At 34.7% G+C, this 24115-nt stretch overlaps 1 protein-coding gene across 1 annotated transcript; it reads right to left on the reverse strand.

Annotated features, from left to right (window-relative positions):
• Nucleotides 1-7380: 7380 nt before the first annotated feature.
• Nucleotides 7381-15490, reverse strand: LOC131543101 (1,25-dihydroxyvitamin D(3) 24-hydroxylase, mitochondrial). Its single transcript, XM_058780330.1, has 12 exons — nt 14530-15490; nt 13523-13713; nt 13342-13435; nt 13164-13257; nt 12992-13083; nt 12717-12828; nt 11370-11515; nt 10935-11101; nt 9410-9488; nt 8284-8481; nt 8082-8193; nt 7381-7956 (listed from the first exon to the last, which is right to left on the reverse strand). Exons 1-11 carry the CDS (start codon nt 14767-14769, stop codon nt 8083-8085), a joined length of 1524 nt encoding a protein of 507 aa, XP_058636313.1. The 5' UTR covers nt 14770-15490; the 3' UTR covers nt 7381-7956; nt 8082.
• Between the last annotated feature and the right edge of the window lie 8625 nt (nt 15491-24115).

Consider the following 24115-nt stretch of genomic DNA (forward strand, 5'->3'; position numbering starts at 1 on the left):
AAACTGAAATATGCAATAAACATTAATTTAACAACATTAGATGTAACATACAACCCTAATAAACATAACTGATAAGAAAAAACTAAGAAGAAACAGTTATTTCAAAGAAAAAACATCAAATTCAAACAAAATTTGAAATGCAAGGCAGGGAATTCTGGGGACGTCAATTTACGGTTTTCCCCTGTAAATTTTACATTCTTTTTCACTTCCAAAAGCGGTATTTCACTGTAAAATTGTCTGAAATGTCTATTACAGTTTTTCACCGTATATATTAGGGGAACTTACTGTTAACCATTTAACAGGTTTTTACCGTAGCTTTTTCACAGTTTTTTACCGTTAAAATTAATATGGGAAATAGCCAAGTGACCTACGCAGGAGACAAACAAATTTAACATAGTCACACATGTAACAGTTATCCTAATTTAACACAAGACACACAGTCTAAAATGCATAGCAAAGCACTCAGATGTTTTAGAGAATAAACTTAACTAGCCTATGTGCACATGTAGTAGCACAAACAACTATACAGTGTGCTCTATGGGCACAATATGTTTAACACAATTACATTTTTCAATCATACCTGACAGCAGAGAGACACACAGCAGCAGAGCTCCAGAGACCCTCACACACTGCATGGGGTTTTCTGACCACAGAAATTCCAAAGTAGTGTTTTGTCACTTCCCTTATATACCCAAATAAGAAAGACAAAAAATCTTCAGATCAGTTGTAAAACCATAAAAGACCTTTTGGTGTTTTTGGTTCTAGTGCTCCAGGGTCGCACCTGGATGAAGATGGATAAACATTCCCACAGACCCCCAAAGGGGGACAAACCCCCTCCTCAGCAGAACACAATTCTACAAAAGTTTTCAATATTCACAATACGAGTGACTACTGTGAAATTGAGACCAATTTACCAATCGCACAGAGACCTTTAAAATGATACCAAACATGAAGGGGAAAAACAACAGGTTCACAATATATATGATAAGTGAACAAGGGGAGTGGTGTTGTTTGCTCTCTCTGAAGATCTCTTCTCCAGATAAGTTTTATTGTTTTATTGCATGGCATCTGTAGTGTGTTAGTTCCTGAGTTTTGGCTTCATGATGAATGAATTTCATAAGGAAATAATTTCACTCCTTGCATTGTTATTAGAATATATTTTCAAAACCATTTCCACAAAATATTAAGTAGCAAGACACTGTTTTCAACATTTATAATAAAAAATATTATTAATAACTGAGGAGCAAATCGGCATATTAGAATGATTTCTGAAGGGTCATGTGACACGGAAGACTGGAGTAATGATGCTGACAATTCAGCTTTGCATCACAGAAATAAATGACCATATAATCAAATAGAAAACAGTGATTTTAAATTGTAATAATATTTCATGATATTACAGTATTTACTGTATTTTTTGAGCAAATAAATGCAGCCTTGGTGAGACTTTGTTCAAAAACATGAAAACAAATCTTAATTATTCAAAACTTGATAAATGAAAAATGCACATACATACATAAATGTGATTTACAGTTCATTAGAAATCACACTTGTTTAAAAAATACATGAATGTCAATAAATGAACATATAAATAAAGTTATCCTTTGTAAAATGACACAAGCACCTCCTTAAAAATGACCAGCAAATGCATATTTGAAATATCCAAGTAAGAAGTTGGCTATAAAAACATTCTGGAGCTTATTCTGAACTTGATTTTTTTTTTTTTTGTGTGATGCATAGTAATTATCAATAATAAATTAGGGTAAAGTGTGCTTTCATAAAAGCGATGCTCCTACAATAAACTACTGTTGTACTACTTCTAAACAAACAATAGAGGGCGGCATCAACCTTAAAATATCCATTGCTGCTCCATAAGCTAAAAAGACCTCGTGTAGATCAGAGGGATATTTTCTATCCAAATTGCAGGTTAGATCATTTGGTACCTTTGAACGTTGGCAAATAATGCATTTAATGCACCATAATGCACTATAATGCATATAGTGGTTTCCTATAGTTGAATATGTCTTTGCACATCATTTTGTGAAATATTGCAACTACATCACAGCAGTTTTAAAACAACATATGCGATTTTCCTTTTACATTTTAATATTTTGTTCCTCAAAGCATGGCATTCTGTTGCATCACAAGTATGTCTAGTTCATGTTACATCAGAAAAATCCGTTTTAAAGCCACAGTATTCAATTTTGCAGTCTCCCAAATGATCTTTTTTTTTCTTTTCACATCTGTCAGAAAGTAATTGAAAGTATTGCTCAGTTTCTCTAGGCTTAGCGATTAATTCAAGGCCACAGGGTGATTTTTGACATTGAAAGTAGAAAGACTTATTAATTTAATTAACCACATAGTAGAATAAACCAAATATACAATGGTTTCGAACACTTTTCGTACTAATAGAAATGGCCGGCCCGTACAGAGATTATTCTCACATTTATCTGCCTCTGAGTAAAGACGTCTTGAAGTGAATGACCTTTTAAAGATTATGAAAACTTCCACTTTAATTGATGTCGTGTACAGTAAAAAAAAGCACAACTGATAAGGAGTCCGCTGATAATACATATAAAACATGGATATAGGTTGGTGTGTTTAAGGTTTCTATAGGTTAAACCAGTTTCATTCAGCTCATGTGTGTGTGTGTCAGTATGTTTTTGAATGAAGTCTCTTTCATTCACCAAGGCTGCATTTTTTATTATTCATTTATTTATTTTTGATCAAATACAGCAATAACAGTTGTGACACAATTGTCAAATATTATTAGAACTTGAAAGAACTGGTTTCTATTTGAATATATTGAAGAAAAAAAAGAATATATATATATTTCAGCATCATTACTCCAGTCTTCAGTGTCACATGATCCTTCAGAAATCATTCTAATATGCTGATTTGCTGCTCAAGAAACATTTCTGATTATTATCAATGTTGAAAACAGTTGTGCTGCTGAATATTTTTGTAGAAACTGTGATACATTTTTTTTTTCCAGAATATTTTGATATCTATATTTATTATTTATTTACTTACTTAGTTTCAACCTTCGTATACCAAATTATATTTCAACATGTTAAGGGCAGGAAAATTCAATCTGAAATTTCCAGTTCTACAATAACCTATTTAGACCAAAACTAGATTTAAAATTATTTAATAATGTATAATTTTTTAAAAACATAATTAATTACATTTCTATAAATATTACATATGTGAATGTATGAAAATATTAAAGTAAGAGCATAAAATATTTTTAAATGCTTTTAATAATACAGTATATTTATAGATTTTAAAATATACCAAAACTGGCCAAAATATATTGGTAGAAAATATATTGCAAATGATGCAAATGTACTGTGAAACATATTTTAGAAAACATAGTTTTTGCCCATCGTTGTTGATTACTGTGGTGTATTTTTGTTGGAATTCTATTTTTTTTTTTTTTTTTATAAAACCTCATGGAATTTATGCCAATCTCAGGATTTGAATAATGTCAGTGTTGAACGTATTGTTTTAGTTTGGTATTGGTCAAGCAGGAATCCAGTCTTGTGTCAGCAGGTCTACAATAACTTGTAGGAAAACTAATAAGGCAAGAACATGACAGTTTAATTACAGTAATGCCATTCCATCAGTATAGATCATGCAAACAAACAAATAAAAAAACATTTGGATGATTCAGTCACTGCTTGACTTTAGTTGTGGTTTTCTAATAGTACTATAAACATGGGCGGCAATCAGGCATTTGACTTTATTGCATTGCTCTATTGGCGTAGTGAGTTTGTTTTTGCTCTTAACCCACACGACTCGAGGTGAATGACACTGGTATCGGGCCAAAGCAAAGGGACGTTGAGAAACTAGGGTTAAAGTTACAGTAGTTGCTGTTATATCACTTGGCAGTGTTTTTGTGTGCCTTTCTGTCAAAACATCAGGTTCATAGCTTGTGAAATACCAGAACATGATGACATTATTGAATCTGTGTCAGTCCAGTGTCAGCTGACAGGCTCAGAGTGGCCAATTAACCCAAACACCCCCATCCACCCCACAAACCCCCGAGAACAGGCCAACACAGAGACAGCAAAAACAACAACAACAGCAATTATACATAGACACATAGATCTTAACGTTATTATTTTTTATATTATTTTTATTGAATTACAGTATATTACTTGTATTTGTTATATTTTACCTTTGAGAATAACATGCTTCATTGACATCAGAAAATAAAATCTAAAGAAAAAAAGAAAGAAAAAAAAATCAAGAAACATGTCTTATTATCAATGTTGATAACAGTTGTGCTGCTTCACGTATTTAGGCTACTTAAACCATGTTACATGAATATTCAAAACATTACAGTAAGTCAAATTGTTAAGATAAATAAATAAATATTCCTTCCCTGCAGGAAATCGTCTCAAAAAACTATAATAGTATTCTAGTCAAAGTATCCTTAGATTTGGAAAATTGGTCTCGTCTTCCTACTTCTTTTCAGGCTCGCATATCGGTGACTAAAATGAATGTTCTCCCTTGTATTAATTTCTTTTCTTCCATGATTCCTCTCTCTCCACCGGTTGGCTACTGGAACAAACTTGATGCATGTGTTTCACGGTATATATGGGATTGGAAATGTCCTCGTATTAAACTCACTACCTTACAACGGTGTAGATTACATCGATGACTAATGTTGTCATCTTTTCTAAAATCTTTGTAAAATGTATTTATTTATTATTTATTTAAAATTTTTTTAAGTCTACCAGGGGGTGGGATGGGTTGGGTTCTAAATTTGCACAGTTGCTTTTTGTTTTTTACTACTGTTTCCAGAAGAAAATTTAATAAAAAGTTGTTCACAAAAAAGAAAGAAAGAAAAAAAGAAAGAAAAGAGTGTTTAGCATGTATTTTAAATTGATCAAAGTGACACATTTAAATACATTTAAAATGTATTTTTCAAACAATTTTTTTTTTAAACTTTCTATTCATTGAAACTCAATGTTTTCAACATTGATAATAATAAGAATTGTTTCTTGAGCAGCAACTCAACATATTAGAATCTGACACTGAAGACTGGAGTAATGATGCTGAAAATTCACCTTTGATCACAGAAATAAATGACATTTTACAGTATATTCAAATAGAAAATATTTCTTTTAGATTGTAATATTTCACAATCAAATAAATGCAGCTTTGGTGAGCAGAATGTGTGTACACACACACACACACACACACACATGCACATACAGTACATACCTAAAGAATCATGCCGATGAGTGATGCAGTGTCGTCTGAGGGCCTGAAGACCACGGGCATCCAACAGAGGTCTTTGGCCTTGTCCCTTACACACAGAGGTTTCTCCAGTTTCTCTGAATCTTTTGATTATGTTATGCACCGTAGATGATGAGATTTGCAAAGCCTTTGCAATTTGATGTTGAGGAACTTTTTTAAAGTATTCCACAATCTTTTTATGCACTCTTTCACAGATTGGAGAGCCTCTGCCCATCTACAGGTGCTGGTCATATAATTAGAATATCATCAAAAAGTTGATTTATTTCACTAATTCCATTCAAAAAGTGAAACTTGTATATTATATTCAGTCATTACACACAGACTGATATATTTCAAATGTTTATTTCTTTTAATTTTGATGATTAGAGCTTACAGCTCATGAAAGTCAAAAATCAGTATCTCAAAATATTAGAATATTTACATTTGAGTTTGAATAAATGACCATCCCTACAGTATAAATTCTGGGTATCTCTTGTTCTTTGAAACCACAATAATGGAGAAGACTGCTGACTTGGCAATGATCCAGAAGACGAACATTGACACCTCCACAAAGAGGGTAAGTCACAGAGGTCATTACTGAAAGGTGTGGCTGTTTACAGAGTGCTGTATCAAAGCATATTAAATGCAAAGTTGACTGGAAGGAAGAATTTGGGTAGGAAAGGTGCACAAGCAACAGGGATGACCGCAAGCTTGAGAATACAGTCAAGCAAAGCCGATTCAAACACTTGGGAGAGCTTCACAAGGAGAGAACTGAAGCTGGAGTCAGTGCATCAAGAGTCACCACGCTCAGGCGTCTTCAGGAAAAGGGCTACTAAGCCACTTCTGAACCAGAGACAACGCCAGAAGCATCTTAACTGGGCTGTGGAGAAAAAGAACTGGACTGTTGCTCAGTGGTCCAAAGTCCTCTTTTCAGATGAAAGTAAATTTTACATTTCATTTGGAAATCAAGGTCCCAGAGTCTGAAGGAAGAGTGGAGACACAGAATCCATGTTGCTTGAAGTCCAGTGTGAAGTTTCCACAGTCAGTGATGATTTGGGCTGCCATGTCATCTGCTGGTGTTGGTCCACTGTGTTTTCTGATGTCCACAGTCAACGCAGCCATCTACCAGGAAATTTTAGAGCACTTCATGCTTCCTTCTGTTGACAAGCTTTATGGAGATGCTGATTTCATTTTCCAGCAGGACTTGGCACCTGCCCACACTGCCAAAGGTACCAAAAGCTGGTTCAATGACCATAGTGTTACTGTGCTTGATTGGCCAGCAAACTCGCCTGACCTGAACCCCATAGAGAATCTATGGGGTATTGTCAAGAGGAAGATGAGAGACACCAGACCCAACAATGCAGAAGAGCTGAAGGCCACTATCAGAGCAACCTGGGCTCTCATAACACCTGAGCAGTGCCACAGACTGATCGACTCCATGCCACGCCGCAGTGCTGCAGTAATTCAGGCGAAAGGAGCCCCAACTAAGTATTGAGTGCTGTACATGCTCATACTTTTCATTTTCATACTTTTCAGTTGGCCAAGATTTCTAAAAATCCTTTCTTTGTATTGGTCTTAAGTAATATTCTAATATTTTGAGATACTGATTTTTGACTTTCATGAGCTGTAAGCGCTAATCATCAAAATTAAAAGAAATAAACATTTGAAATATATCAGTCTGTGTGTAATGAATGAATATAATATACAAGTTTCACTTTTTGAATGGAATTAGTGAAATAAATCAACTTTTTGATGATATTCTAATTATATGACCAGCACCTGTATACTTCTGAGAGACTCTGCCTCTCTAAGACATCCCTTTTATAGCTAATCATGTTACAGAACTGATGTCAGTTAACTTAATTAGCTGCTAGATGTTCTCCCAGCTGAATCTTTTCCAAATTTCTTGCTTTTTCAGCCATTTGTTGCCCCCGTGCCAACTTTTTTGAGACCCGTAGCAGGCATCAAGTTTGAAATGAGCTCAATTAGTGGATAAAAGTGCAAAATGTCTCAGTTTACACATTTGTTATGTTCTCTTGTGAATAAAATATTGGCTCATGTGATTTGAAAGTCTTTTAGTTTACATTTTATTCAAATTTAAAAAACGTCCCAACATTTCCGGAATTCGGGTTGTATATCAGACCACAGCATTTCATTTAAACTTTTTATTAAGAACATAAGTGGTGGACAACATCCAGTGAATTTTTTAGACTCTCATGATTTTCTTTTCAACAATCAGTCATTATATTCTCATGGCTCATACAGACATACATTAAACATATTATACATATTTATTACTGAGTACATAAAAATAATGTTACATTTATGTTATATATAACACGTATGTACAATATTTCTACAATTTTAAAAAAAACAAGTTTACATAATACTGTACATGGAATGATTTCACTACTAAACAATATTGCATAGAAAATTTACCATCTCTACATAATAATTTTAGTAAAAATATATTTACTATGGTAATATAGTAGGTAGCAGCAATTATAGAAAAACCTTAAATATTTATTTTAAGCTGTCAATTTAATAAAGTAAATAAATAGAGGAATTATTCACTAGTTTCATAAAACTATATACTAACAGTTTGAGGTATAAGTGTGAGACTGATACATTCTATAGGTTAGCAGCAGTATAAAGGCCTCAATGCGTTGGATCCATTAATATGGAGTCATCCGTTCAGGTTAGTATCTGCAAAGACAAAAAAAAACAGCTTTCAAAATACAAGAGGAGAGCCTCAAAATGGACAAAGGAGCATCAAACTTCTACTAATATTTTAATGGTCTTGAATGAGATATTTGAAGTCATTTTCATACCTCATCGGCGAACAAAAGCCACGGGAAGCTCTCGGCTGGGAACCAGAGTTCCTGAGTGCAGCGCATCCACTGGTTCATGATCTGTGGCCACAATGTCATAGTCACGTAGTATCTGTGATGAAGAGTGTGAAAAAATGACATGAATCTACTCATATTAAGACCTAGAAGTATTGCTTTAGCTCTTAGTGTCCAGCAGTCGTACCCAGCACAGACTGAGTTGGATCTGTAGCTCAGCGAGCCGCCGGCCGATGCACATCCTCTTTCCGATCCCAAATGGCACGTGTGCGAACGGATTGATGGAGCTTTTCTCCTGCAGCCAGCGCTCTGGTCTGAACTGCTTCCCGTTGTCAAAATACTCCTCATTTGAAGCGATAGCCTGACTGTTGATCATCAGGACGGTCTGGGAACATCATGAGAAATAGAGATAAATAAATGTAATGCACTCAAATGACCTCTTATTATGAATTCAGTCATGTGCAATGCATAAAATGTCTATACAATTTCACATTAAACAGATAAAATGATAAAGTAATGAAGGAGACACAACCTAGCTACAGGCTTGTGGCTCTTTTGCATAACCTAGTAAGCCTTTTAGTATAGTATATTATACTTTGAATTTTAATGATAGTTTAATATTAAGTATAATTATATTTATTTATTTCAAAGTATTATATTTAGTTATAATGAATTATATTTTATACTATATATATATATGTAAAATTATATTTATAATTATATATAATTAAATGTTATATAACAATTATATATACAATTATTTATATAATAAAATATGCATCAATTATAATTTATTATTATTATAAATAATTGTTAATATAATACATTACACAACTATGTAAATAATGTTTTATTATTTAATATATTATTTTTGTGTTGCAGTATATAGTGTATGTATATAGGGCCTATAATATAATTATTAATTTTAAATTGATCATAAAATATATGTGAATTCTAATTAAAATATTGTAATTGTAATTAATATTACTAATTAATTTTAAACATTTATTAAAATATGAAATTGAAAAAACTAAATAGAATTTTAAAAAGCAGGGACTAATTAAATACTATTGTTACATATTTTTGTGTACTAGAGTATCACATTACTAACATTGCAAAATGTTAAATTCTATTGGAATCTATGGTGCTGTCATGAGAGGAGCATTTTTTGCTGCTAATTTATAGCTTTTTAAATCAGTCTTGTTTCGGTGAGGATGCTGTCTTAGAATGGAGCTGCCAATTAGACTTCCAGGCCTCTCACTAGAGTTCACGTAGGGGGCAGTAGCGAGCAGGTCTAGTTGTGAGATACTCACTCCTTTGGACAGAGTATAATCGCCCAGCACGGTGTCTTTTTCTAAGGTACGGCTGGTGAACGGCACAGATGGTGAAACTCTGCGGGGGGAAAAAAACAACCACAATGAACCTCTTGCTATTGAGAATTTCTGAGAATTTCCGTTTTTCTTTTTAGCATGCGTGAGCGCGTAAGCTGAAAGGTATGAGGCACGTTATGCTGCTAATGCAAGTCAAGGCTAGATAATCCCACAAATACACCATCAACATTCCCAGCACATGCTTCAGCATTATCCTGCTTTAATGTCCGTGTCTTCCTGTAACGCATGACTGTCGCCTGAAACATGAAAGCGTATAGGCATAAACATGCTTCCATGTGCTTTCGGATTCCAGTCGGGACTATTATGTCAGCTGACTGGATCTGGGAACGACCAGCCTAATCTACTCCCATTCTATTAGAGATGAATCACCTCATACGAACCTTTCACGGCTGATACTGACAAATCAACAGAAGAGTGATGGAACGACTACATTCATCACAATAAAGGTTCCAAAGAGAGTTTTTTTTAGCAGCGATGCCATAGAAGAACTTTTTTTTAGTTCCTCAAAGAACATTTCATTGAACAGTACCATTAAAAGAACCATTTTTTCTTTTAATAATCTAAAGAACTTTTTTGCACCAATTTGGAATGGAAAGGTTCTGTGGACATTAAAGGTTCTTCATGGAATCATTGATGCCAATAAAGAACTAGTGGAAGAACACACGTTTTCTTTTAAGTGTGTAAGAACCATTTTGAGTTCCCAAAATAACTTTTCAGTAAACAGTTCTTAAAATAATAATTTTCCTCATTTTTTAAGAACATTTTAATAATTTGAAGAAACTTTTTGTGGAAGGGAAAGATTCCATGAATGTTAAAGGTTCTTATTTGGCATTGACATTTCCATGAACAACCTTCAACATCCATAGAACCACTTTAAAGTGTCTTTATAGTGGAAAACATTATTCAAGTGTTCTTCAGACTAAGAAAAAATGGTTCCTTTAAGAACTCTTCTCTGGAAGGTTCTTTGGGGAACCAAAAATGGTTCTTCAATGGCAATGATGCAAATGCGAACGTTTATTTTTAAGAGTGTAAAGAACCGTGTAGAAATATTTTTGGTTCCCCAAAGCGAACAGATCCTAAAACAACCAACATTTTAATAACCTTAAGAACCTTTTAAGAAAGAAAACAGTAGAACACAATATTTCAGTGCTCAATTTGTTACTTGCTATTTCTTTGTACACTCTAAAAAATGCTGGGTAAAATATGGACAAACGCAGCAATTGCGTTGTTTTGACCCAGCGGTTGGGTTAATCATTTAACCCACTGCTGGGTCAAAACAACCCAGTTGCTGGGTTTGTCCATGTTTCACCCAGCACTGGGTTGTATTTAACCCAGCATTTGTGAAATTTACCAGCGTTTTTGAGTGGAAATTGTTTCTACACCAAATCATTCCAGTGTAGCCTATTTTAGGAGCCATTAGGCACATGTTGAAGTATATTTTGCCCACCTCATGGACTCCTTCAGGCAGGCTTTGAGGTAGGGCATGTTCTTGATGTGCTCGGCTCGCGGCGTTTCCCCTGCAGGCACCACGTCCTCGATCTCCTTCAGAAGTTTAGCTTGGGCGCAGGGGTTACGTGAGAGGTTGAAAATAACCCACAGCATGCTATTAGCGGTCTGCAAGAGGAAAACAAGAAGGATTTGCTTGGTCAGTTGGGCCACACTGTACAGTGTCCCTCACTGAACAGTGCGCTACGCCTGCTCTGCCTCATTCTTCTGACTTATGTGCTTGATTGAACTAAGCTGTGTGTTGTTCAATCTTAGCTTGGATAAGAGCAGAACAAAGACGAGTTAAATCAACTGTTTTCTTAGCTCGCTCGCGTGTGACTCGAAAACAAGCTAGTGAAAAACAAGTTGGTTTGTGTGGGGTCATGAAAGTACGTACCGTCTCCACTCCTCCGACCTGGAGTTCGGTTGTGGCAGCGTACAGCTCTTTCTTGGTCAGGTGGCTCTGGTGGTAGATGTCGCAGAGGAAGTTTCCGGTTTTGCCATTTGAGTGCCTCTTCAGATTCTTGTCAATGTAGAGTTTAGCTGTTAAGATGACGGATTGCTTGATTATTTGGTGATATTTTTTATTTAACATTTAAAAAAGAGTTTTAAAACAGGATAGTGTGTATGTTCTTACATTGTATTTAATGATTAGAAGTAAATACAATGTTATTTGTTCAAATATATTTACAACAAATGCATCATTTTATTTAAATATCTTATATATATATTATACAGTATATAGTCACACTACCATTGTGATTGGTTGGAGTCTTTTATGCTCACCAATGCTGCATTTTTTAAATCCAAAATACAATAAAAATATCGTAATAAATGTGAAATATTATTGCAATTTAAAGAAGCCGGTTTCAATGTGAATATATTTTAAAATGTAATTTATTCATGTGATGCAAATCTGAATTTTCAGCATTATTACTCCAGTGTTCAGTGTCACATGATCCTTCAGAAATCATTCTGATTGGCTGCTCAAGAAACATTTCTGATTATTATCAATGTTTTCAATTTAAAAATGTATGTAAAATTTCTATATAAATGTAGATAATATTTTGATAAAAGGTTTGAAATACAACTATACATAACTTATAAGTGATTTTAATCTTAACTTGTATGTTCATATCTGTTTATGCAAAGCACTTTAAAGCATCACTGTGCAACAGATTTATGCAACAATGTTCTGAGCAAATTACATTGCTTTAATAATAATTGTATTTGTTTCTATATATATATATTCTTAATATATTTGTGCATGAATGTAAATATTCTATTCAATAAATTAAAAACTGTTAAGGTATTGCCACTTCTGTCTTAATGGTAGGCCTACGTGTGACTACTAGTAGTCAGGTACAGCACGTGCTGCTGTTGTTTAGCTGCAGGGAAAGTGAAGTGTTTGGGAATGTGCGACAGGTGCTGCGAGTGAGCCGCTGCTAATGGAGCCACAGCAGCACAACAAACTGTGAGTAATTCAGCCGCACGTCAGCATTCCTCCCTCCCTTCGCTCCTGCTACTACAAATATTTGACTGGATTCTCATGCACTTAGGTCACTGCATTTACTACTGCGGTTTACGCTCTCTCTCTCTCTCTCTCTCTCTCCTGCTGTGGATCTCCTGCATGGATCTGCTATAGCGGGTCGGAGCAGAAAGCCATAAGTTCATGTGTCACCACCTGAGTGGAAATGAATGCTTTATGGGTCACACGTCAACTGATTAAGGAGCTCTTTAGTACCTGTGCTAAAAATACGGTCCCAGGCCGCTGTGTGATCTTGCCACGTTTTCGTATTGAAGGTCTTGTGGAGCTCCACGGGTGTCACCATCATCAATCCAAAGGTGCTCATCATCTGAAAGTGAGAAAACACCATGTGGATTTGTTTTGGAACTATGAAACCCTTTGCATCTTTGCTTTGCATTGCATCAGAAGAGATGTAGATAAAGCTTATGCACTTTAGAGTGTGTTAGTCACTGTTTGAATTATTAATTGGGTCAAAAAGATGGTCAATTTACCGTTTTTACTGACGTGATGAAATCCATGGCCTCGTCGCTGATGCTGTCTTGCAAGAGTCCGAAACGTTTGTCATAAAGCACATAGCAAATTGCTAAAAGGCCAAAAGAGAAAGAAATTTAATGCATTTCATTATAGTAAATCAGTATATGGAAGACATGATGTGAAACTTACTTTCAAAGGACCACTTGTTCAGTTCAAAATACAAATCATTGATCTTCCCGTTGACTTGGGCTCTTCCGATCCTCTTTATCAAATCAGCCGAAACCTTTCCATAAAGACACCAAGCAGTCATTCAAACAGTCTTTGCATATATGTGAATTACGCTTGATATTTCTCAAGCAGAACTCACTTCATTGATTTTGCCGTCCAGTTTCATGACTTCGGTTGGTTTCATGAGTTTCTGCTGGAAAGCGCTGCGCACCCGCTGCCAGTCCTTTCCTTCCCTGCAAATACATTTGTTTGCAGTTTAGAATATTATGAAATAAGCAATTAAATCTCACATGCATTTGTATATGAATTATGATATTTACAGTATTAGCAGCCCATAAGCCTCATCCCGCAGGTCTCTGTAGGCTTTCCATGGTTTGATCTCCAGTCTCTGAGGATAGTTGCTCTCTTTTCTGTAAAGAGCCTCCAATAAACATGGTGCCCCAATGTGAACCGACTCAAAAGAACCCAGCTTCATCTGGAAGATCTTCCCAAATTTCTTATGGTAATGGATCTGAGGTTAGAAACACAGAAGAAAGAAAAACCCCTTAAAACTGAAGAAATGTACAGGAATTAATGAATCAATCAATCAATAAATGAATTAATTAATGAATAAATAAATAAATAAATAATGTTTTTATTTTATTTTATTTAAACTATTACAAGATGGGATTCAAATAAACATAAATAACTTTAATAAGTTAAAAGTTAAAATAAGTAAATAAATAAGTTTTAAGTTTTAAAAGAAAGCAAAAAAGTAATGCATTTATTATAACATAATATTATAACAGTAAACTTCACTAAACATCAAAGTTATTTAATCGTGTATATATAAATAAGAAAATTTTAAATGAAAAGCCAAGAAGACTAAAATCATGCATTTATATTTTATTTAAATAACCATACATAAATTAAAAAGTTTCAATAAACTTCACAAAAAAATAAAAGTTTATATATATATATATAAGAAAAAGTATAAATGAAAATCCCTCATTAACTGAAATAAAATCATGCATTCATTATTATTATTAATCGAAAGCAAGGCATACTGTTTATATAGACCTATACTTTTTTTTTTTTTTTTTTGCATAAAATGTAATTTATGTGTAAAATGTAATTATTAAATTAACTTTAAAGTAATTATTCAAATAACAAAGTTTTTTTTCTCTTTTTTTAAATTTAAAAAAAAAATTGGATTAAAAATAATAGATAATAAATATAAACGAGAAGGTTAATTTAAAATCATTAAAATAAATAAGTTTAAAATATTTTTAAAATATATCAAATAAAATAATTGTTTCATAACATATAACCATAAAGAGGTTCATACCAGCGCTTCATGCTGTCTTTTTAGACCTCCTTTCCGGAGCAGCTCGATGAGGCTTCCGAACAGCGGCCAGTTGGTGGGTCCAGGGATGGAGTCGAGACTGTGTGCGCAGGGCGCGCTCCCCGCAGCATCCTTCGAGTCCAGCACACACACGGAGGAGGTGGGCTTGCAGTGCTGAAGCCCCACAGACTTCTTCTTCAGCAGCTCCAGAATCTGAGGACCTTTCTGGATATGCGCTCTCATCTTGAGGTGTGCGTAAAACGGCGTGCGTAAAAGTGTTCGTGAAGTTTCTCTTAAATGCCACTACATATATACTCGCGGCTGTGTTTATCTCGGTCGGACGCGGCGACCAATCAGGAATCGTGTGTGGAAGTCGAGCCCACCATTCATTTATGGATCCGCTTTGGTGAGTACCGCCTGACCCCACATAGACCGAGGAAGTGCCCTCAAATGCGCTTTATAAATAAACATAACGGAGGTGACGCGGTTCGCTTTGAGCTGCCCTCAACTCCTCTCTCTGAGTCAACACTGAGACCACGCGACGCCACGACGCGCAAATATTTGCTCAGTATCTCCTGTGCGCACTCGTGGCCAAAGGCGATCGGCAATCGCGCTTGTTTGTACAGCATTCGTGATGGAGCTCTAGAATATTTCAACTCCGATTTTCATTCATGAGATCTCATATGATCATCATTAAGCATCGTTATGCACAAGTGCAGTACCGGATTCATAGCGAACTTTGTAAAGAAACTCTTCTAAGAACTTTTTGCATTCATATAACATATTCATTTATTATGGTTTTACAGCATTGACAAAAATATATCAGCTGATGGATAACATGGATGTCTGTCCATTAGCATCAAGATTTTTGATTAGAAGTTCCATAAGAGGAAGTGCATATCTAGATGGTCCTGCAGTGTGACAAATTAAAGTACAATTATAAGGTATTTAATGAATGGATTTGATGTCATGGAGCCATGCAGTTTTACAGTATTTACTAATAAATGTACCAGGATAGTTATGTAGCATAGATGTTTATCCACGAACATCAAGATTTTACATTAAAATGTTACATGTGTAATAGTGTAATAGAGTTCACTATAAAAAGTACTGATTAATGGATTGTTTTACAAGAAAATACTGTTTCAGTTTTTCTGATTCAAAATTAAATGTTAATTGTCGTTTCTTTATAATTGTGAAATTTACTAGCAATTTTTTTAAAGACTTATTATTGGCGTTTTTGCCTTTAATTTGATAAGAGTTGACAGGAAGCGAAGTGGGAGAAAGAGAGGGGACGAGATCGGGAAAGGTCTGCAAGCCGGGACTCGAACTCGCGATGCATGAAGCGCTATTGTACTGCATGTTGACGTGCTGCCCACGAGGCTTTAAAGAAAAGAAAATTTTTATTTCTAATTGTCACATTTAATTTAGAGTCATTCAGTTACTTGGGTTCTTTATGTTGAAAATTGTTATATTGAATAAAAAATGTTTTAAAGTGAATCATATACTTATTTCAGTGTATATATATATATATATATATATATGTGTGTGTGTGTGTGTGTGTGTGTGTATATATATATATGTATATATGTATATGTATGCATGTGTATATATATATATATATATGTATATATATATATATGTATATATATATATATATATATATATATATATATATATATATATATATATATATATATACATATATATATATATATGGCTGCAAAGTACATTTAGCATTCTACATTTCTGTACAGGTCGTTTAGCCGGACCATGTTGTTAATGTGTGTATCGTATGACCCATGAGCATGAGGTTTGGGTATAAAATTAGCCAGGTAAACTTGTGCAATGTTAAATCTGAACTCAGACCCCTCTGGTAATCCCACGCTCATAACATAGTATAGTTTTACCAGAGTAGAGATATGCGGTACAGTAAACATGTTGACTCATAGCATACATAGGTCTTGTTTAAATAACCTTGAACCCTCTGCAGTGCTTGCTGTACTGCCGTAGTATTTAACAACACTGTGTCCATAAAACACACACAGAGAACAGATTCATCATGACTGGGTTTAGTAGTGCCCCACTGAAAAAAAAATGATTCATTGAATTTACTCAATTTTTGCAATCAATTTATTTTAGCTACATTTAAATAAACAAATTTAGTTGACTAACTTTCAACATGTTTTTATTTTATTTTTATTTTAAATGTGGCTAAAATAAATAATAAATAACATAAAAAAAATGTAGTATAATTTTTTTCAGTGTATGAGACACCTGAACTAACAGGGAACATTATCAGAACTTTATTTCAAAGTTAAGAACAAAGATTCTTCCAGTAACATTAATAGAATGTTCATTCAAAGTTCACTGATCTTTGATAACGTTCTCAAAATGTCTGCACAAAAGCATTATTTATGGAACATTTTCCTGAAACATTTTATTTGGACACTTGTCTAATATGGTTCAGAGAACATTCAAGTAACATTCCCATAATGTTTGCAAAAAATGAAATGGAAAGTTCCACTTAAAATAACTGGACGTTTTGAATGTTTAGAAATAACATTTTCATAACTTAATGGGAATGTTACCAAAACAGTATATATTTTTTGAACTGGGCCTAAACAAACTTATTTAGTGGTCAACTTATTCACTAGTGGTCGACCAAAACTTAAATGCTAAAACTGATATCTGATAACTGTTAATCATTCTGTTAACCCAGTTTGTTTTTGGCCAATAATCTCAAATTAGCCAAATATTGGCTGATTTATCACACATCATGTTGTATGCTGCTTTAAAAAAAAAGAACTGGAAGTTTAAAGAGTCATGACTTTTATGCTGTACATTTTTATTCCCATCTTATATGTCATAGTATTAGATAAAATAATTTTAATAATTTAAATAAAAATATTACATTTAATTAAAAAAAAAAAAAAGTTACTTTGGTTCATAAGAAAAAAAAAAAGATGGGTTCATGACCCATCTTGTTGTCATTTATATTATTTTTATATTATTTTTATATAGGTTTTTCAGTTTTTTCACTGTCTTATCAAAATGTTTGAAGCAAAACATTTGTCTTTTTTAAATTGTCTCCAATGTCACTTTCAATCCTGTTAGTATTTTGTCCCTTTAAATAACATAAGTCAGTTCCTCAGGCAAGTGACATAATTATGGAGGGAAATCACCTGCCCACATATTAGTGAGTATTAGCCAAGGATTTAATGAATTCGGCAATAATCTGTGCTAGTATGATGATAGCTGAAGCACAATTTGTTTTTATGTTCCATAACAGAAATGCCTCAGAACCAGTTGTTGGTTAACAGTTTAGATGTTTGGCCTACAAACAGTGAAGCGAGTAGCGAGTTCGTAGTGACAGGAAACTCAAGATGGTGGATGCAGTCAGAACTAACCCTCATAAACAAACCTATAAACATATCAACAATAGCATGCAATATGCACAATAAAATAGTACCTCTTGTTAACTTTAATGGACTAAACTGACTAAAAGAATGTAATACGAGCAGGTTATTCCAGAACACATGGGTGGTCGTTTTTGGCAAAAACAAGGTATTAGAGCTATTGACAGAACCACAGCCATGCAAGGACTTAAAACCCTCAACTTGTTTTTGGCTATTTGGCAATACAAGGCTGTGGGATATGGTGGTTGATGCAAGACTCTTTCTTTGGTAAATTTTGGTTAAGCTCTTTCATACTTGGGATTTTTGGATTTTTTTTTTATTGCCCAACATTGGTTTGAGTTTCTTAGAAAGAGTAGATCAAAAGAAATGGGTAAACAAGGCAAAACTGCACAAGAGTATCCATAAAAAATACATATGGTTTTGATAAACCTGCTCGCCATTATGATGTTAAGGTGTCGTGGATTGGTGCCAGTGCATTCTGGGTAATTAACAAGTGGTTGCTAGTGTGTTGTCAATAACTGGCTTTTGTGATATCCAGCTCAGGTCTCAGATTTTGTATTTTTTTTCACTTGTTTGTGAGGTAAAAATTGCTTGGATTATAAAAGCATGCCTCTCTTTCAGCATAAATAGTACTGATGTTTAACAATTGGGTGATGTTAAGCTTAACAAACACCACTAATTAGGACTAGATTATAAGGAATGTTTTATGAACCTATGTGTCTGGTTCATGAACTCTTTGACCTGAGAGTTGGCTTACACCTATAAGACAGGCAGAAAACACATGAAGTGAAGCAAAACTGATGACTCAAGCTTGTACGACCCCAGCCGATAGGGGCCATTGAGTTCAGAGACAAGCACACACACACACACACACACACACACACACACACACACACATAAACACTAGTAAAGTTCTTTCATGAACAATTTGTTCATTTGCATGTGACAAATGAAGGAAAGATTTGGGAGGTGAACAAATCGTGCTTTTTATAATTTACCTTTGGCTCTAAAGATTTCCTAATTCGGATTTTGATCAATTATTTCATATGTGGACATACTCAAGAAGACTGGCTATTGAAAATATAACGTTTTAACTGAACAACATGACAAAATGACACAAGCTTCCTGTCCCTAATAAACACACTCAAACCTCATTGACTACTTTAGGTTCTTTAGGACTTGAGGCAATTATTTGCTAATTGCCACAAGGGGGATCTTATCTGATTGTTAAAACGTTGCTGTGCTTTGTTCCCAAATTCTCATACCACATTTCTCGGCCACATCTGTTTCTCAACCTTAGTTGTCCTTCTTTACAGAATTAGGTCGCATTCCACAAGGCATCAAGGTGTTGAAGGATTTGTGTCTGTGAAATAGAGTAAAAAATGCCCCCTCTTGCATCATTCATACCTGTTATCACATCAGGCCAAACCTGAGGAACCAATCCGGTCCAATAGCATCATTTTGATGTCATTTACAGTGCTTTTACGCTGCCAGGACAGTGATTTATACATGACATTTGAGGAGGGCTCAGCCCGGGATACCTCTGCGAACTCACTGACCCTCTCTGAGGTTTCTCTTGCACAAACAACTCACAGGGCCAGGAAAGGGTTAAGGGTTTCCCTACGGCAGCCTTTCCTCTACTTTACACACCCGAGACCTCAAAGAGTAGAGGCATCATGGCAATTCACAATTATCATAATGCTTTTATGAAATTAAATGGGTAGTTGATGCAGGGTTGTGTCCTAATACTTGGTCTTGTTGACTGCAGTGGAAAAACAATGCAAATTGTAAATAAAGTGCAACTAAGCATAGATAAGATAGACTTTCATATCTTTTGTTATTGACGTCGGAGGCTGTCCAGTCAAACTCTATTCACTTGTTTAAGAATGACCACAGTTTGTTTTCTGAATTATTGGCTGCCAATTATTTTTTATTTTTTTTACATATTGTTAATAATTCAGGGTTTCTGCTATAATTTTGAGACCAATTTAAAGAAAATGCCAGCATGTTTTCTAAATGTAAATGTCTAAGGAGTACAGTTGTATCAGCAGCATTTCAAAGTTCCAACCAATTTCCATTACTTTTTAATTAACTTTACAAAACAATAGCTTAAATAGAATATGGAAATAAATAACTTTTACTGTATCCTCTGATCGCACTGCACAAAAACGATATTCTTCCTATTTTCAGTGCATATGTCTAAAAATTCAGAAATCAAAAGAGACGCAAAAATGACACAAAAAGTCTTGCTTTCTGAGAAACAGATTTATGATAAAAAAGAAATGTAGGCGAGAGTAGGCGGCTGCAGTGAAACAAGCGCAGTCAAGACGGACAGTTCTGAGCTCTAGAAGTGGAACAGATACCTACGAGATGAGATCAAAGGCAGATATCGCGTTATTCTCACTCATGCTGTGCTGCTGATAAACATGATATCATTTCAGTTCTGTTGCTTTTATATGAATATAAATATGATGAACAAGACACTCAAAGTGCTTGCTATTTATCATCCATTTTTATTTTAATTCAAACATGTATTTTAGATTTTTATAGAAAATATGACAGCAATCACATATCTCACACAGAGATCGCACTGTCATAGTGTTTGGGAATATGCATGCATAATTTAAATACATAATAGCATGAAATCAGATTAAAAAAATTAAAACATTTTAGAAGAGAATGCAGCATCACGGTTGTCTGAACCAATGAGCATTAAGCTGTGTCGTCAGTCAGTCGTTTCCCATCATGCTTTTGATCAGCGCAGTCGGTGGAGAGCAACTGCGCGCGACTGTTCAATCCGACACAGCCGCCTCGCCGTCGCGAGAGTTTTTTGGCAGACGTCAGCATGACATCAGACACTTTTCTAACTGGCATGGATTTTCGCGGTGATCACCGGTGATCGGTTCTGCGCAGATTTTGCTCATCTCAAACAAGCCTATTGTTCAGAAGTGGGTAGATTTAGGGTAGGGGTGGGGTTAGGTGCTCCAATGAAAGTGTACATTTATATAAAATTTATTCTATTCTTTACAAATGCATGCAAACCATTAAATTGAGACAAACAACTGAACACAAAAGTGACGCTAAAGGGGTACCTTGAGTATCAAAAAGCAACGCCAAGGGGTCCTGACCAAGCGTCAATATGTGACAAGTTGGGAGTTGGTTTTGTTTATTTGTGTGTTATGACAAATGCCATGACTTTATGAATTTAAGACTCTGCTCCAATTTAAGACCTTTTAAAGGCTTAAACTGTGTAATGACGAGTTAAAGGGATAGTTCACCCAAAAATGAAAATTTGATGTTTATCTGCTTACCCCAAGGGCATCCAAGATGTAGGTGACTTTGTTTCTTCAGTAGAACACAAATGAAGGTTTTTAACTCAAACCGTTGTAGTCTGTCAGTCATATAATGCCAGTCAATGGGCACAGAATGCATGCACAGACAAATTCAAAATAAACCTTACGATACATTGATGTCCTAAGACACGAAACGATCAGTTTGTGCAAGAAACTGAACAGCATTTATATCATTTTTTACCTCTGATACAGGCAATGTCCAACCATCTTGAGCTCATCCACAACTTCCGGCGTTTAACACGTCAACGGCTCTGGAACATAGATGTATATATACATAGATATATACGTAGATCCTTAGGTATGGCAGCCCATAGAAACAGTCGCTAATGAGGCATCTATGTATATATGTCTATGTTCCAGAGCAGGTTGACGCGTCACGCGCCGGATGTTGTGACAGTCGGACATTGAGGTTTATCAGAGGTAAAAAATGATATAAATACTGTTCAGTTTCTTGCACAAACCGATCGTTTCGTGTCTTAGGACATCAATGTATCGTCACGAGCCGCAAGGTTTAATTTGGATTTGTCTGTGCATGTTTTTTTTTTCTCTCAAAGATTCTGTGCCCATTGACTGGCATTATATGACTGACAGACTACAACGGTTTGAGTTAAAAACCTTCGTTTGTGTTCTACTGAAGAAACAAAGACACCTACATCTTGGATGCCCTTGGGGTAAGCAGATAAACATCAAATTTTCATTTTTGGGTGAACTATCCCTTTAAGAAGGCTGTTTTAAGACCCACGGAAACCCTGTAATTTAGCATATTTTTTATAGTAAAATTAAGACATTTCAGCGTTTGATTTGAGGGATATTCTTTTTAATTTCATTTTCATTTCATGATTTCATTCATGTCTCTTTGCTATAACACATAGTACTCCATACAGTTTTTTTCACACACATTGTAAACAAAACATTGTTTTTATTTCATTATTGGATAAAGATTTTCAGTGCTTGGAGTCGCTACTTGATGCCCAATGTAAAGTCTGTGTCTTAAAGAAAAACCAGTTGAGAACCATCTCCATCCAGTTTACTGGCACAACAGATTGTCTCAGTTCTTCACAAGGTTCAACTTTCAATACAACCCCGATTAACCTCATTTTAGGAGACTGTCAGAAAGTCCAGACCGAATATCACTTATCCAATCAGACCCATGACGTTGGTGCTCTACTTTTGCACAGCCCGGAGTTTAAAGGGTTAAAAATGAGCCGATAGATCAACGGGTGCAATCAATAGCAGTTTCCCCAAATCAGCTCCTCTACTTGCATATATGACAGAGTAAACGTATGTCTCCACTTGCCAGCAGAGAGAGATTATTATTTTTTTTTTAGCTCACCTTGTGCCTGCATGTACAAAGCATTCTTCCACTGGAATGTTCCTGCTCTCAGATGGATGAGTCGCGAGACTTCAGCTACACGACGACAGCATGAAGAAGAGCAGAGGAACAGTTTATAGCTCATGATGTGATGTTTAAATATTCCTCAGAAGAAAACAGTCACACACGAGTCAATAGTACGGAGCTATAATGAATGCAGACAGCAGCTCAGATCTTTTAGGAAGAATGTGATGAGAAAAAGAAGCTTGATTGCAGAAGCTTTTTTCTCAGGAGAAACATCTGAGAAGTGAGAAATTTAACCCAAAATCAGTTTGTTCTCCATTTAATCTAATTGATTTCTATGAGAAATACTAAATAGGTCTAAATAGATGTAGTACATTACATTGTTTTTTTTGCTGTTCTTTGTAAACAAACTGTTTTGATGTTGTAATCTTGAGACAAAAGGATAAATACAAACAGTTTAAAACCACTGGTGGCTCACTGCCATGAGAACTAGTTGAGAACTAAACACGAGTTGATTACGTGGTTTAGTCTCCCAAAAAAACAAAGCAACAAAGCCAGATTTGTGTTTCTTAACCCTCTGATGCATGACGGAAAGACATTTTTAACCATTCACAATGTGTTACAATAAAGTCACCATGAGGTGTTTTGCTTTTGATCTTTTCCCAGAATTGTATATAATAGCTGTCCTCTTTATGTGTCAATTCAACTTTTCTGATGAGAAAGTGGTGCCCCAAGTAATATTATAAATCTATTTTCTTGTTCAAATACATAATTTAGGGTTAAAGCCATTGGGAATGATTATACTCTTTACTGTAGATAGGTTAGTAATTTGAACAGGGGTGTGTGTGTGTGTGTGTGTAAATGTAAATGGTATAGGTAAAAACATTTTATTTATTTGGGGAGCTTTATTAAATTAAGTTGCCTTTCCATATTGAATAATATAATGTTTTAAAGGATAATGTGTATTTATTTTTATTTTTTGCTTTTTATTTTTCTTTCTTAAGCTTTATTTTTATGGTTGTCTAGTAACAGTACCTACCAATTTCTGCTTTAAGTTAATTTATTTAATAACTACAATTATTCTAGTGTTGTTTTGAAGTAAAAAGAAGCATGTATGTATGTATGTGTATATAATAATTATATATTTCAGAGCCTTAAATCAAACTTTTTTTCTTGTAATAAAAATGGGCTTTTATTAGTGCTGATGTCTCAAGAGGGTGATAATTTTGATTAAATGACATAGTAGTAATCAAATATCTGATCAAGTGTTGAAATTGTATTAATTTGTTCGGACAGAGTTTCTACATCTGATGGATTTGCTTCTTTTGTCATGGTGGTGACTCATTGGCTATAAGCCAAGACACTTTTTGATAACAATTTCTTTTATGTATTCATGTATACACAGTACTGATTTATACTAAAATAGTTTACTATATGTGGAAAGAGTAAGCAAAAAATGAGTTTGAAAACTTGAAATTCAG

The sequence above is a fragment of the Onychostoma macrolepis genome, chromosome 06 (assembly GCF_012432095.1).
Source record: "Onychostoma macrolepis isolate SWU-2019 chromosome 06, ASM1243209v1, whole genome shotgun sequence".
Classification (NCBI taxonomy): Eukaryota; Metazoa; Chordata; class Actinopteri; order Cypriniformes; family Cyprinidae; genus Onychostoma; species Onychostoma macrolepis.